This window comes from Myodes glareolus, chromosome 14, assembly GCF_982192425.1.
Source record: "Myodes glareolus chromosome 14, mMyoGla1.1, whole genome shotgun sequence".
Classification (NCBI taxonomy): domain Eukaryota; kingdom Metazoa; phylum Chordata; class Mammalia; order Rodentia; family Cricetidae; genus Myodes; species Myodes glareolus.
The window spans coordinates 57,821,953-57,836,900 of NC_142039.1; the positions used below are offsets into that span (position 1 = coordinate 57,821,953).

The window sequence follows — 14,948 nt, forward strand, 5'->3', positions numbered from 1 at the left end:
CCCTTCCCCTTCTCCCTTGTTCTCTATCTCCTGTTTTTGTCTCTTATTCTCTGCCCTCTGTCTCTCTGGGGCACGTACATCTCCTCTGTGCTGAGAACTTGGTCTTGGGGAGTCCTAATCGAAACTTTTCAGTCATCATGCCTGAGCCGTGCATGACCAACAAATTCGCTCTCTCATCCCCTTTACCTTGAAGAACCAACCCTGCAGCTCCTTTACTCCTGCAGACTCCCTGGTTGAACACCGAAGGAGCAAGAGCCAATACCAAAATGCATCAGCTCTCAGAGAACACAGAGAGCAGTTGGGTGTGCCGGGGAGCTTAGGGGAGGGCTTCTGGGAGGTTCTGAGTGACAGTCCAGCTAAGGCTGGTTTCCAACATTGTCTGTGAATATCTGGGGCCAGGTCATTCGAGCAAAGGTCTCAGCCACCAGAAGTAGCCAGTCCTGAAGTCTTCTGTTTCCTCCTGCTTGATGTGGGATATGAGGGCTCTGGAAACAGTCTCTGGGGTTGAATCATCCTTTAGGGGGGGTCAGGTTCTTAGAGTCAGGAGTCGTAAGGGGATATAATTAGTGGAGCCTCCTCCAAACCCCCAGACCCCAAGATGGGCAGTGAATAAAAAAAAAAACGGTAATAAAACTAAACATGGAGGCTTGCCCATCATGGTGATTAAGCCACATAATCCACAGAATAGTATTTTCTTCTGGAAAATTCTGGTCAACTGGTAATGGTCAAGTCAGGTGAGAGGCATCCCTGAATCTGTTAACTGAGTGGCCCAGTCTTCTCTAGAAACCAACAGTATCTACTTTCTTGCTCTTGATCTAACACACTATTATTGATAAGAAAAATCAGTTGATATTGCTAATATTTACCAATTGATTATGAGGTGACAGGAATAGATCTGAGTATCTCTTCAGTTTTATCTTCATAGAGGCCTTCTGGAGGGGGGCGGTGCTGGGGTTCTCTGCAGTTTGCTAACCAAAAAGCTTGAGATTCAGAGAGACTAAATCTTCCAGGTATGAGCTCTAAGTGTAAGAGACGGTATTGAAACCCAGGTGTCTGACCGCACAGCCTTATCTTTCCCTTAACACTCAGAATTCTGGGGCATGGGCACAATTGCCCCCCTTCTGTTTCCATAGTGTGCTGCTGAAGGAAGCCCAAGGGCCTGGGCCTTCAGCTCATCTGAAAGAGGAAACTGATCATTTTCTCTCCATTCCCAGGCTGAGGACTCTCTGAGTTCTCTATACACTGAAAAACCAGAAAATCGCAGTGAGAAAAATGCAGTAGAGAAAGAAATGAGGACACACATGCTTTCAAGAACCAGGAGACTCAGTGCCGGCAAAGATGGCAACCCTCCTCCCAAGCAAAATCCAAATGCAGTCTTTTGGCAGAAATTGAAAGACTAGTTTTTCCTTCATGTGCAAACGTGTATGACCCAAAGAACCATAAACTAAAAGCAAGACACTCAGCAGAAGAGCTCAGAGGAACACAATGACTCAGAGCCAGGACTCACAAAACCATGCTCGCCACGACTGAAGGACACAAATGTTTACATTATGACTCATAACAGTAGCAAAATGAGAGTTATGAAAATAATTTTATGGTTGGGGGTCAGCACAACATGAGAAACTGCATTAAAGGGTCGTAGCATTAGGAAGGTTGAGAACCGCTCCTCTAAAGACATTGCTAACAAAATGAACAAACAAGGCAGATGTTGGGAGAAAGGGACCACATACATCAGTTTGACCAAGCATGAATAGACAAGAAACCCAATCTCAATAATAAGAAAGCAAATCTGCTTACAGTGGGTGAAATAGTTGAATAGACACTTTATGAGAGAACACAGGGGGTGGAATTTAGGGAGATAGTAAAGTGCTTGTTCTACAAACATGGGGACCTGAGGTCAGACCCCCAATAGTCCTTAAAACGCAGGGCACAGTGACATGAGCCTGTAATCCTAGACCTGAGAAGACAGAGACTTGGGGATTGCTGGAACATGTTGTCTTGTCAGCTTGACCTGCTGGGTCAGTGAGCCCCAGGCCAGTGAGAGACACTGTCTCAGAAACGAAGATGGAGAATCATTGAGGAAGACACACAGTGTTGGCCTCTGGCCTCCACGGTCATGTCCGCATGTGCGCGCGCGCACACACACACACACAGAGACACAGACAACACAAGAGGACACGGGATGACCAAGAACCACATAAAAAGATGTTTTAACATCACTAGTCAAAAGCGAAATCCAGAAAACATCACTTCACCTCTTTATGGGAATGGCTAAAATTAAAAGAAAAATCTGACAACACCAAGTGTTGACAAGGCTGTGGAGGAATCAGGACATTCTCATATAGCTGATGAGGATGCAGTTTGACAGTTTCTGAGAAAGTCAGGAGTGGACCAGATGCATGCAAGGCGTATTTTCTTACAAATATTTTAACATAAAAGTTTGGGAACTTTTAGGCAGTTTCCAACTGCCCTAAAATGGGAACAACCCAAGTGTCTTTCAAATATAAGCAGGTAAATAGCAGTACACGCATACAAGGATGACTACTTAGCAACAATAAGAAAGAATGAATGCTGATATATGAGAAAACATGGATAGAAAAAAATCAAATCAAGCATGTTGAGTAAAAGAAGTCAGCAGGGTTGAGAAAATGGCTTGGTCAGTATAATGTCTGCTGTGCACACCTGGACACCTGAGTATGAATCCCTAAGAGTGCACATAAAAATTCAGGCACTGTCCATTTAGTTTGATGTTGGCTGTTGGCTTGCTGTATATTGCTTTTATTACATTTAGGTATGTTCCTTGTGTCCCTGCTCTCTCCAAGACTTTTATTATGAAAGGGTGTTGAATTTTGTCAAAGGCTTTTTTGGCATCCAATGAGATGATCATGTGGTTTTTTTTTCAGTTTGTTTATAATGGTGAATTACATTGACAGATTTTAATATGTTGAATCATCCCTGCATCTCTGGGAATGAAGCCTACTTGTCATGGTGGATGACTTTTTCTGGTGTGTTCTTGGATTCGGTTTGCCAGTATTTTATTGAGTATATTTGCCTCAGTGTTCAGGAGTGAGATTGATCTGTAATTCTCTTTCTTAGCAGTGTCTTTGTGTGGTTTTGGGTATCAGGGTAACTGTAGCCTTGTAAAAAGAGTTTGACAATGTTTTTTCTGTTCTATTGTTTGAAACAATTTGAGGAGTATTGGTGTTGGTTCTTCTTTGAAAATCTTGTAGAATTCTGTGCTGAAACCATCTGGTCCTGGGCTTTTTTTGGTTGGGAAACTTTTGATGACTGTTTCTATTTTCTTAGTGGTTATAGGTATATTTTCTTTTCTTATCTGATTTTGATTTAATTTTGGTGAGTGATATTTATCCAGAAAATTGTCCATTTTCCTCAAATAATCCATTTCCTTTAAGTTTTCCAGTTTTGTGGAGTACAGGTTTTTGAAGTATGACCTGATGATTTTCTGGATTTCCTCCATGTCTGTTGTTCTGTCCCCCTTTTCATTTTTGATTTTGTTAATTTGGATAGTCTTTCTCTGTCTTTTGGTTAGTTTGGATAAAGTTTTGTCTATTTTGTTGATTTTCTCAAAGAACTAACTCTTTGTCTCACTGATTCGTTGTATTTTTTCTTCGTTTCTATTTTGTTGATTTCAGCTCTCAATTTGATTATTTCCAGTTGTCTAGTGAATTTGTGGGCAAATTTGCTTCCTTTTGTTCTAGAACTTGTTGGTGTTCTGTTAACTCACTAGTGTGGGATTTTTCAGCTTCTTTCTGTAGGCGTCTAGTGCTTATGAACTTTCCTCTTAACATGGCTTCCATTGTGTTCCATAAATTTGGGAATGTTGTGTGGTCATTTTCATCGAATTTTAGGAAGTCTTTAATTTTCTTTCTTTAGTTCTTCCTTGACCCTTTGGTGACTCAGGTGAGCATTGTTCAATTTCTATTTGCTTGTGTGCTTTCTGGAATTAGTGTTGCTGTTGAATTCTAACTTTAAGGCATGGTGATCCAATAAGATACATTGGGTTATTCTAATTTTTTGTATCTGTTGAGGTTTGCTTTGTAATCAAGTATTTTGAGAATTTTATAGCTGAGTATAATGCATTTACACCATTCCCACCCCTGCTACTCCAATTCCTCCCATCCACCTACTATATCCTGTCTCAAATTCATGCGACTTATGGGATATTTTAATTGATATATACTTGTTCATACTTATGGGGGTAGGGTGATATTTAGGTACATGTGTGAGAATGGGTTATAATCAGCTCAGCATAATGGGTTTGTCCACCTCAAACACATAACATTGTGTGGGTTTGTCCACCTCAAACACATATCATTGTGTGGGTTTGTCCACCTCAAACATGTATCATTGTGCCAGGGACGTTCAAATCATTTCTACCAGTTTTTTCTTTTTTTTTCTTTCTTTTTTTTAGTTAGTTGTAAGACACAGTTCCCTCTGTGCTGTATTCTCTTGTACTAGTCTTCCTTCCAACTGCCTCTCCCGCTCCGTCAACCATCCCTGTTCCATCTCTCCTTTTTAGACTCTTGCCCTTCCGGGCCTCTACTGGCCAGTGTTCTGCACTACATCTTTGAGTTCTTGACTCCCTCATGAGTGTGAAAGTTGTAGCCAGTGTCTCCAGCCTGCCTCCTTCCACCCCAAGCCTGGTTTGTTTCCCTTCACACCAGATCTTGTTCAATTCATATGGCTGCAAATGACAGTATTTTATTCATTTCTGTGGCTGGGTAGGGTTCCATTCTGCGTGTCAGGACATAGTATTCTCCACCCCCCAATCTCCTAATCTTTGTGTACTGTCTTATGTATTCCTATCTGAGACTCTATAGAAATCCCTATAGCTTTTCCCCCCACATTAGCAGGTTTCATGTAAAATCCAAGATTTCATGCCCAAGATTCCAGAGGTAGTTGGGGTTGGTGGCAGAGTGGAGAAGTCACATGTGTAAGACTTGCCACACCTACAACCCGACAGGTGAACAGAGCCATGTAACCCACCTTGGAAGTTGGATTTTGTAATGAGCTGTCATGATATTTCTCACCCAATGGCCATTGCACGGGAAGAAGGTGTGGGAAAACCAGGAAGGCATGATTTTGTCAAGGGTTTTGTTGCTGTGGGAGAAGCTGTTTGTGGCGGAGTCGCAGATGCAATGGCCTATTAAAATGATCTTGGCTTTTTCCATCACTTTAGCCCATAGCCTGCTTCTAGCTTGCAATACAGCGATTGTCTTGTCAAGCCAATGGAGTCAGTTGAAGCATTGGAACAACCTTTGGATGCGATGCTGTCACAATGGCCCATGTCTCATTTAGAGGAAGAACTGAGGTGTTGCTAAGCAACAGTGTGCCTGCTCAGGTGGATCCATCCTTCACTGAGCTGTTATATTGAAGAGTACACAATGGGCTGAAATTTGTTAGGCTCATAAAAGTGATTTCTGTCAACGTGCTTACAAAGGAGGCAGCACCCAACATTAGTAGGATGATATTCATTTAAGGTGATAAATAGAGTGGGTAGTAGAGCAGCATGCTTTGCAGCCCTGGTGACAAGTCTCTTGGGATATCTGCAGTCAGAAGAGAGTTCTTCAAAACAGACTGCCGGTGATGGAAGGCAGTCTAGATATGACAGTGTATCAAGGAACCACAGTGCCAGGACCATGTCTTCCCTAGGCATTTCCACGTATATGCAGAGGGCCTCCATCCTCTGATGCTCACAGTGTTTCCTTGGCTAATCAACTCCTGTTCAACCAGCCAATTGACTCTCTGCTCATTGACTGGTGACCACATGCCTGTCCTCCTCATTCTACTATATAATTGAATTTTGAAGTACCTCCCACCCCATCTCTCTTTCATGACAGGACCCCACTATGTAGTTTAAGCTTAGCCTTGAAGTCAGGATCCTCCTGCCTCAGCCTCCTGAGCGCAAGAGTTACAGATGTCTACCGCCTGCCACCAAGCCTGGCTCCACACACTTCCCCTTATGTAGAGATGGGTAGCTTCTTGGTTTACTTTCATAACTGGATAACTGTATCAGTGGTGCTCCTCTACGTATTGGACAAATATTTTATGATAGTAACTCTTCAAGTTCCTTGTTTCCAAAGCACACTTTGTTCCTGTCATTTGGGGAAATAAGGTTCCTGGTTTTGGTTTCTTTTTTTTCTGTTGTTGTTGTTGTTTTTAAAGCAGCCATTTTGAAGCCAACAAAATCAAGGGTTTTTCTGAGCACGACTGGGTTAAATGGCAAAGCCTGAGTTTGAACCTAAGTTGTGAGGGTGGGAGGCAAGAGGGGAAGGCAAGTGGCTTAGCTATCCTGGAAGAATATGGAGGCAAGAAACTTTCAGAGTTAATTTCATAAAACATGCATACAAAATATAAAGGAGCTAGAGAAGCAAGACTGATATAATTAGCTAGCATGGAAGTAAGAAACAAGCCACCCATTGCTCTCTTCCTCTTTCTTTCTTGCTCTCTCTCTGTGGGGTGTGTGTGTGTGTGTGTGTGTGTGTGTGTGTGTGTAAGCACACGTGTGTAGTTAGCATGGAAAGAAAAGAATGAGACGAGAACATGAAGAATGGAGTTGACTGACCTCGAGCTTTATCGGTTTGCTCTTTTTTATTACTTGATCTGTCATCTAGGAAATGAAATTATAAAGATATTGAGAAAGAAACAATAAAGTAATTCTGGTTACTACTATAGACTTATTTTCTGTTATTACTATTATCATTATTATTATTATCCCTATATTTTTTTTCTTTTTTTTTTGAAAGTAATTTTATTAAATTATAAAAAGTTTCCATTTACGCCCCTCCTCCCAACGCCCTCCCACTCCCCCCCTCCCTCTCCTCCTCCCTCTTTGTCCCCAAGGGAAGTCAGGGTCTCCTGCCCTGTGGGAAGTCCAAGTTCCTCCCCCCTCACTCCAGGTCAAGGAAGGTGAGCATCCAAACAGACTGGATCCAAAAAATCCAGTATATGCAGAGGAAACCAGTCCCAGTGTCATTGTCAATGGCTTCTCAGAAAGACTGCAGGCCAGCCACATTCAGAAAATCCGGCCACATTCAGAGAATCTGGTTGGATCACATGCTCGATCAGTCACGGTCCATCTGGCCTTGGTAAACTCTCATTAGATCCGACCCCTTGTATCAGTGGGTGATAGTATCCCTCGCAGTCCCTGATCCCACATTCATCCTTCCTCACTTCCCCCCATCCCGGTCAACCGAGCTTTCTCCATTCCTCCCCTACTCCCTTCTCTCTAACCCTCTCCCCTTCCAACAACCCTCCCACCCCCCCCATGCACCCAAGGTTACCTGGGACTGTTGACTATTTCCTACCTCCTGGCGTATCCCTATATTTTTATACATTTGTTTTGAGGCAGGGTTTCACTTTTTAGTCCAGGTTAATCTCAATCTCATGGCAATCCTCTTGTTTCAGACACTCAAGTGATGAAATCACAAGCATGTGATGCCATACTTGGAATGGTATTTAACTTTATGTTAAGAAATGTACAGCAGACTGTATTAACACTTTTCAGCCAAGTGGCAGATACTATTTATTTTATATTTATTTTTCTCTAGCTGTTACGGGAGAGAGAAGTCAGAATGATACATAATTTCTTCAAGCGCCTTAGTGTAATGTTTGTCCTGTTTCTTTAAGAGCCACGCCCACTCTCTTTCCTATCCACTGAGGCAAGCCCACATCCATTTCCTCATTTTTTATCCAGTGTTTTTTGGAAGCCCCTGTTTCTTGTCACAGTTTATCCGACCGGAGGACAGCCCTTCCAAACTCATTTTCCCCCAAACCAGTTGGTGGCTGCAAGCCAAATTCCCTTTAAGCCCCAGCTCCACCCTTTAAGCCTATCTCAAAAGATTTGGGTCCAGAACATAAGCCTTCGGGGGCAGCAGGGCCTCTGAGTGCAGCATTATCGAACTTCTGTTTCAGGTTTTCTCAGCTTTCCCTGTACCAATTGTACCTCCCTTAGGAACCAGGGTGCATTTCCTGTAATTACAGCTTGCCACTGGCATTTTTGCCGTAAAGCTTTCTTCTGACCAGCTCTCAGGCCCAGAGGCCCTGCCTGGGAACTGTGGCTTCAGGGTAGAGCGGTCATAGACTTCCTCAACCGGGAGTTCTGGAGATCAAGATCTGGAACCAAGGGCCAATGCATCTGGCAGTTATGAGCACTTACAGATTTTGGTAAGACTGGTACAGGCAGGTGAGAAGCCCTCTGGAATATTCTGAGCTGGGTCTTGTCACTTGAGTGCCTGCCCATTTCTCCACCTTCTTGGAGTTGAGTTTAGGTCTATCTTGTAACCAGAAGCTGCTGGGAGCAGTTTTTTCCATTTTCCACCTTACTCCTCATCTTCTCACTATGTCATCAACATGGCAGGAAGTTAGGGACCAAGAGAGGCCAAAGCCACGTGGTGGAAGAAGCCCAGTTTTCTGGGAATAGCTGACTGAGAGAATCGTGGAACGTCCCACAGGAAGAGCTTACTGGTATTGTGCAGAGACACTAGGATTCGTAGGGCCTGCTTGTTACCGCAGCTTACTATGACACTATCCTGACTAATGTGCCTTCCAGTTGTGCTTAGTTCAAGAATGACACCCTAGAGGGAAGAGACAGAAAGGGACAAGAAAGGGGGTGGATAACACTGTATGTCAACTGTGTACAGTAAGATGCTTTTCCGTGTCAGCCAGTGAAAGCCCAAGCAGTCTGTGGGCAAGACAGGAAGATGTACATACTCCTTTTCAATGTGATGATGGCTCAGTGTGTGTTACAACACAGGAGATAAATGGGAAGACAGTTTTAAAAGACAGTAAAGACAAAGTATGAGGAAATGACACTGGAAACTTTAGTTACCAATGAGAAGAGATTCGGATCCAATCTCATTATCGTGAATATTGAATCCAAGGAAAAGAGAAGTCACCCTCCTCCAGTTTCTGGTGCTGGCATTAGAGACCGTGCATACCGGGCCATGGTAGAGTTCTCGATGAGTTTGCGATTGCCTCTAGGATTTTATTTTAAGGTTCATTCATTACTGTTTTAAGTGTGTGTTTTATCTGCATGTGTGTATGTACACTGTATGGTGTGTAGTGCCCTCAGAGACCAGAAGAGGGCATCAGATCCACTGAATCTGTAGTTTCAAGATCATTGTGCGTTATCAGGCAGGTGCTAAGAACTGAACCCTGGTTCTCTGGAAGAGCAGCAGGTGTTCGCAACTGCTGAGCCCCTGTAAGACCTTTCTCATCACGTGGAGAGTGACTTAGACCTGAGTGACTAACTGATGGGTTGGGGAAAGTAGTCTCCTTAAGTCTGTTCTTCCTTTAATGGATTCCCACACAATTTCCATCTTCCCTTATTTTGACTGAGTAGAAGTACCATTTTTGGAAACTAAAGCATCGTATTTTAGAATAACTGAGTGTTATTTGTGGGGGGAAAGGAAGCCGCAGATGGCACTGTAAACCCCTTGTGAGATGGTAATAACTCAGGGGAAGTGCTCAGGGGAAAGCAAAGTTCATTGACACTATGGGGTCGCTTGTTGCACCACGGGCCTTGCTGCTATCCCAAGACCTTAGTCCGTCTTCCGGACGGGCAAATCCCAGAGCTGGACTTCGTGAGTTATAATGAGATATAGACACCTTTCAGCAATGCCAGCTGAGGAGAAGGTGAAGCCGTGGTCCAGAATATAGCAGCTGGCTATATTCACCCCTGCAAGTCACTCCATGCTCGAATATTCTTCTTATTCCTCAGATAAGCCCAGGGGATCCACACCCTTAAATAAAATGCCCATTTATACTAAATTTCTTTGGGGGCCTGATTTACACCTCAGTAAGACCAGAGGACCAGAGGGAGAATTGGTTTCATGCTTTAACTAACATGGTCTGTACATGCTTTAGTTTTGGAAGACTTGATGTTTGTGCAAGAGGAAGAGGTCTTCAAGATGTGCTGTGATGCATGTCTACTGCACGCATAGAATCCAGGACAGCAAGGGCAGCAGAATCATCTGCAGGTGTCACGTCATCATGGGCCTAACAGAGCGTAGAGCTTCATATTCGGCTCAAGATGGTCTCAGTCAGAAGCCTTCAGATTTGCCGCACTGAACTGCTAATAAAATGGTTCATTCCGGGGCCCCACCCTGGATGCTATGAATGAAAGTCACCAAGAATGGGTAGGGTCTGGGCGCCTGTGCCACAGCTGTCGTTACCAGTGATTCTGAGTACCTAAGCTTTGTTAAACATTCTCCCTCAAGTTAGATGAAGCCTCCATGTCTACTTCAACCACAGTCAAGTGCTGCTGGAGAGCGATCTGAGACAGAGGGAAGAGCATGCGTGAACGCTTCTTGGGTGCCTTTTTGTGTCGTCTACTTTTTTATTTAAGCTTATAGGGGTCCAATAGAATTAAGGTAATCCTTAGTTTGCACGGTAGAAACTGGAAGCAAGGATGGCAGTTCTCGCCAGAGAGCATTTCTACATCCCTCAAAGGTTACAGTTTAAAGAATGGTTGAAGAACATGTGACCAGTCACCTCTACATTGAATGCAAGGGAGGAGAGAAGGGCTAGTGAGATGGAAAATATAAAATAGAGTGTGGGGGGGGGGGAGAGATTGGGAGTAAGAGATAGATAGATAGATAGATAGATAGATAGATAGATAGATGGATGGATGGATGGATGGATAGATAGATAGATAGATAGATAGATAGATAGATAGATAGATAGATAGATAGATAGATAGACACAGAGAGAGATTGGGAGTACGAGATAGATAGATGATAGATAGATAGATAGACAGACAGACAGATGAGATAGGAAGTATAGCGAAAATAGCTGGGTTATTAGGATGAGGGTTTGTCATAAGCTGGAGGAATTTTAGAATAAAAGAGGAATCCAGAATCATGGATTTTGAAATGTATAACAAGCACTTGTGATACTGAGGGGGCCTGGAGGCCAGCACATACTTATAGGTGCCACACGTCCCTTCTGCCAGAGGGCAGTGAAATGACTCTTCTTGCTAAATGGGGACTGGTTTACAAGCTCCTGAGAAATACTGGCATTTCTCTCATGCTAGAAATCCTATAGTCCCTCTTGAGCTCATTTCTGGGTACGAGGACTGCCCTTTGGAGTCTGGGGAACCTGAGTTTCCTTTGGGTCTGACAAACATCTCCTTTGCCTCTTAAGCAGACTTAAGCACACAGAATAAATAAATGTCAACCTTGGCCCTGCACTGAACTTGTATCTACTGGGAAGAAAGGGCAATGTGTGCGGACTATTTCAGTCTCTGTGAAGTATGAGCTGGTTTTTTGTCCTCAGATTAACCACCGTTCTTCACTCCAGTGGTCAGCTTCCTGCCTTCCTGTGTGGGGCCAGGGCCTGAATGCCAACGGGAGAACTTAGCTGCTGACAGCGCCTCTGAGCCGGCCTCCTCGTCCTCCCCAGGTGCGCCTGGGTAAATGTTTAACTCCCAGCTCTGTGAAAACAAATCAAATTCAAACAACTCTGCAAAGGGTGCCTAGCCCTTCTACAGCCCTCAGATGACCCTGCAGGTGTGATGTGACCGGTCCACTGCCTGCTGACGTCATATTTGAACAGTGGCCTCTGGCCCTGTTTTTCTTTGCTGAGTTTGGCTTTTTTTTTCCCCCCCAATGAGGCTTAGTTTCGAGAGTGTTTATAACATATGCACAGGTTTTCCCAAAGGATGGTCCTGGCCAAACCAGCATCTGAGCAATTTTCAACTCATGTTGATTCTCAGTTCCGGCATGAAGCCTTAACACTGAAACTATGCAGTGTCTGGGAATCTTCACTGTGGCTGTTGGAAGCAGAAACCGGGACACTTAGGAGGGCCACCGAGACGTGTCTAAAACAGGGTCCCAAGGCCCAGCTCTCAGTAGCGGTTTCCTCACACCCCGCCTCTCCTCTCTCTCCTGGGTGTGTGAGCCTTCTGTGTCTCGGGTGTCATAAGAAGATCTTGGGGGCCTAGAATATGGCCATCATATTAGAAGTACTTTACCTGCTTGATCATCACAACCGCTCTTCCAGACGAGGACCCTTCTCATCCTCATTTTGTGAGTGAAGTCAATTAAGCCCAGAGCAGCTAAATACCTTCCTGAAGCCCCACTGCTTTCTAGTGGCAGGGCTGGGATTTGAGAGCAGCCTGGCAGATCTTAGAGATGCATGCTCCTTCCCACACGCGACAGAAACATTTGCTTTAGAAGTAGACATAGCGATGAACAAATGCCCTCGTTCTTCAGGTCATGATAACCATTTCCAGATATTTAAATTCCACTGACCGAAAGGTGAAAATTTACATGATTTGAAGTAAAGCCTGAGTATTACATTCTGCTTTTGCTAGTACGGAGTGGTGTGTGTGTGTACGTGCGTGTGTATGTGTGTGTGTTTGTGTGTGCGTCTGTGTGCGTTGTGTCTCTGTCTGTGTTGTGTGTGTATGCAAGCTTGTGTGTTGTGTGTGAATGTGCATGTTGTGTGTGTGAATGTTGTATGTGTGTTGTGTGTGTGTGTGTTTTGGGGTGTTGAAATAAATTCAATGATAAGGAAAAGATCTACCAGAAGCCTTGGAATAGATTCTCAAAAGACAAATTGACTAAAGTGCACTGAAGATTCCCAGCAGTGAACATGTCTGGATTCGGGGTCTCACATGCCAAAGTTGAAGATCACCATGCATTTGAAACAGCCCAGTGCTGGTGTTTATCCCAGGGCTCAAATGGAACCAAGCACTGGCTGCGGCAGAGAGTGCTTCTGTCTCTCCTACTTTCGGTCCCTGTTTTTGTTTCAGTAGATCTGGCCAAGTAGCTGTTAAAAAGTCAGACAGACAAGCTAATGTTTGGTGCCCTATCTATAAAGAAGTTGATATTGTGTTAATTTGGAAGTTTTTAGCAGATATTTCCAATTTCTAGTGAATTATTCCTATTCGGATTGGTGTTTTAGCTGAATGAAAACCTCGGAAGTGTTGGGTTCTGTGACAGATTTTTGTCCTAACATCCTATCACTATGGAAGGGTTTTGTTTGTTTTTAAGACAGGGGCTCACTCGGTACCCCAGGTTGGCTTATGCAGAATGACGGGGATTTTAAAGAAGTCATTACTTTATTTTAAAACACCATAGTAGTGTAAAAATTCAAGTGGTTTTTAATGACTTCCAGGGCAAACTTTTTATTTCCTTTAATAGTTAATTTAGATCTCTCTGAGTGTTGTAACTGCTCGGTGGTTTTTCTATTTGTCTGCAGTTGGTGCTGATTTGTATAACACGGAAAACAGCTGTCTGGTGACCGGTCAGAAGAACTAGCTTTTCCTTTAGAGCACATCACTTTAAAAGTTTTCTTTTCAGCCTCTAAATAGCCCCCACCCCATCACCATTTTATAACTTTTGGGACAGGGATCTAAAGAAGCCGAGCAGCTGGCTCTCAACTGTCACTATTAAATAGGACAGTGGGGTCCAAACCATAGCTCTCTGTGGCCTCCAGGGACACTATACCATGCCATGATCCCTGCCATTTTTAGGAGTCAGTCAATGGGTATAGTTGCATACAAGTTTATCTATTTATTTTTAAGAGCCTTTAGGAATCTGTATTTAAATAGATGCATTGATTTTCCTGTGTGTGTGTGTGTGTGTGTGTGTGTGTGTGTGTGTGTTGCTTGGGATTGAATCCTTGAATCCACAGCTTCCCTCATGCTCAGCAAGCACTCTGCCACCAAGCTGTACCCCCAGCCCTCTTTTTACTTTGAAGCAGTCTTGCTAAGGTTCCTTAGCTGGCCTTGAGCTCATTCTGTGAGCTCAAGACCAGGTAGGTCTTGAACTTCTGCTCCTCCTGCCTCAACCTCCCAAGGAGCTGGTATCATAGGCCTGAACCATTAGAAACAGCTGGACAATTTAATCTGAACTGCTGCTACCCAAGGGCAAGTCAGTTTTCCTGTAGAGTGCTTTAATATGAATGGAGTAATTCAGCATGATCAGCACAGAAAAGATGCCACACACACACACACATGCACACATAGAGGCTACTTCCTTGCTAGGCCATTCACTCTGAATATTCCTTGCTAGGCCATTCACTCTGAATAGTTCTAATGACTCTTCCCGATTTGCCCAGGCACCTGCTCTCCTAAGTCTCTCTTTATCCAGGTGACGACAACAGAGCCTTCAGGTGGGAACCCGATTTCCTGTGCACATTGGCATATTCATGTGAAAACCCACCAAACAGAGCCAAACCTGAAGGCCCATAATGAGTGTTTTCTCTTCAGATAAGCAATTCTAGGCTTGGAACAGCAACCATCCCATTGTTTGCGAGAATCAGGTCTTCCTGACACTGGGGAAAAGAGAATCACACAAAACGTGTTTTCTGCCGGTACTCACCCTCGCCCACATCGTCTCTTAAGGAGCGCGGGAGCTCTGGAGCTGCAGGATGGTCCCAGGGCTGCAGGCTGCCGGCCTGTCTCCTCCTTGTCATAGCTCCCCTTGAAGAATGTTGGGGTGCCTCTCTGCCAGTGTCCGCCCTCAGAGGTTCACAGTTCACCAACCTGGAAGACACAAGTTGGAAATGGAAAGGTGTTTAAAACTCTGGAAAGGGTCAAGTCATTTTTGTCACTTCAGGGTCACGTCTTAGTAGCTGGGAAAGCCAACTCTGCAGGGTCATGAATGGAATCCACCATTCATTTGTTCGGGGATGCACATCAGCGTAGAAAGTTCCTGCTATGTCTACTTAAATGTCAAAGACAATAAAACATGGTTCTACCCTTAAGCAGCGCACACTCTGGACAAAGTGAAATGTGTAATGAAGGGCACCTTGGGTGTCAAGAGAGAACTCAGAGACCAGAGAAAAGTGGAAGATGTGACAGGAATGGGGGTCAAAGGGCTCTTCACTGTCTAGGATCCACGGCTTTAGTCACGGCTTTACCTTGCTTTCTGCTCTCCCGCACCTTTTGCCTCACCTCAAATCTCCATTTAAACCAG

At 44.1% G+C, this 14,948-nt stretch overlaps 1 protein-coding gene across 1 annotated transcript in view; it reads right to left on the minus strand.

Annotated features, from left to right (window-relative positions):
* Nucleotides 1-14,948, minus strand: part of Nedd9 (neural precursor cell expressed, developmentally down-regulated 9) — a 170,130-nt gene that overhangs the window by 98,836 nt on the left and 56,346 nt on the right. The window contains exon 2 of the mRNA XM_048420236.3: nt 14,352-14,515. Coding sequence (XP_048276193.3) covers nt 14,352-14,363 — 12 coding nt within the window. The 5' untranslated portion in view covers nt 14,364-14,515. The remainder of the gene's footprint in view (nt 1-14,351; nt 14,516-14,948) is intronic.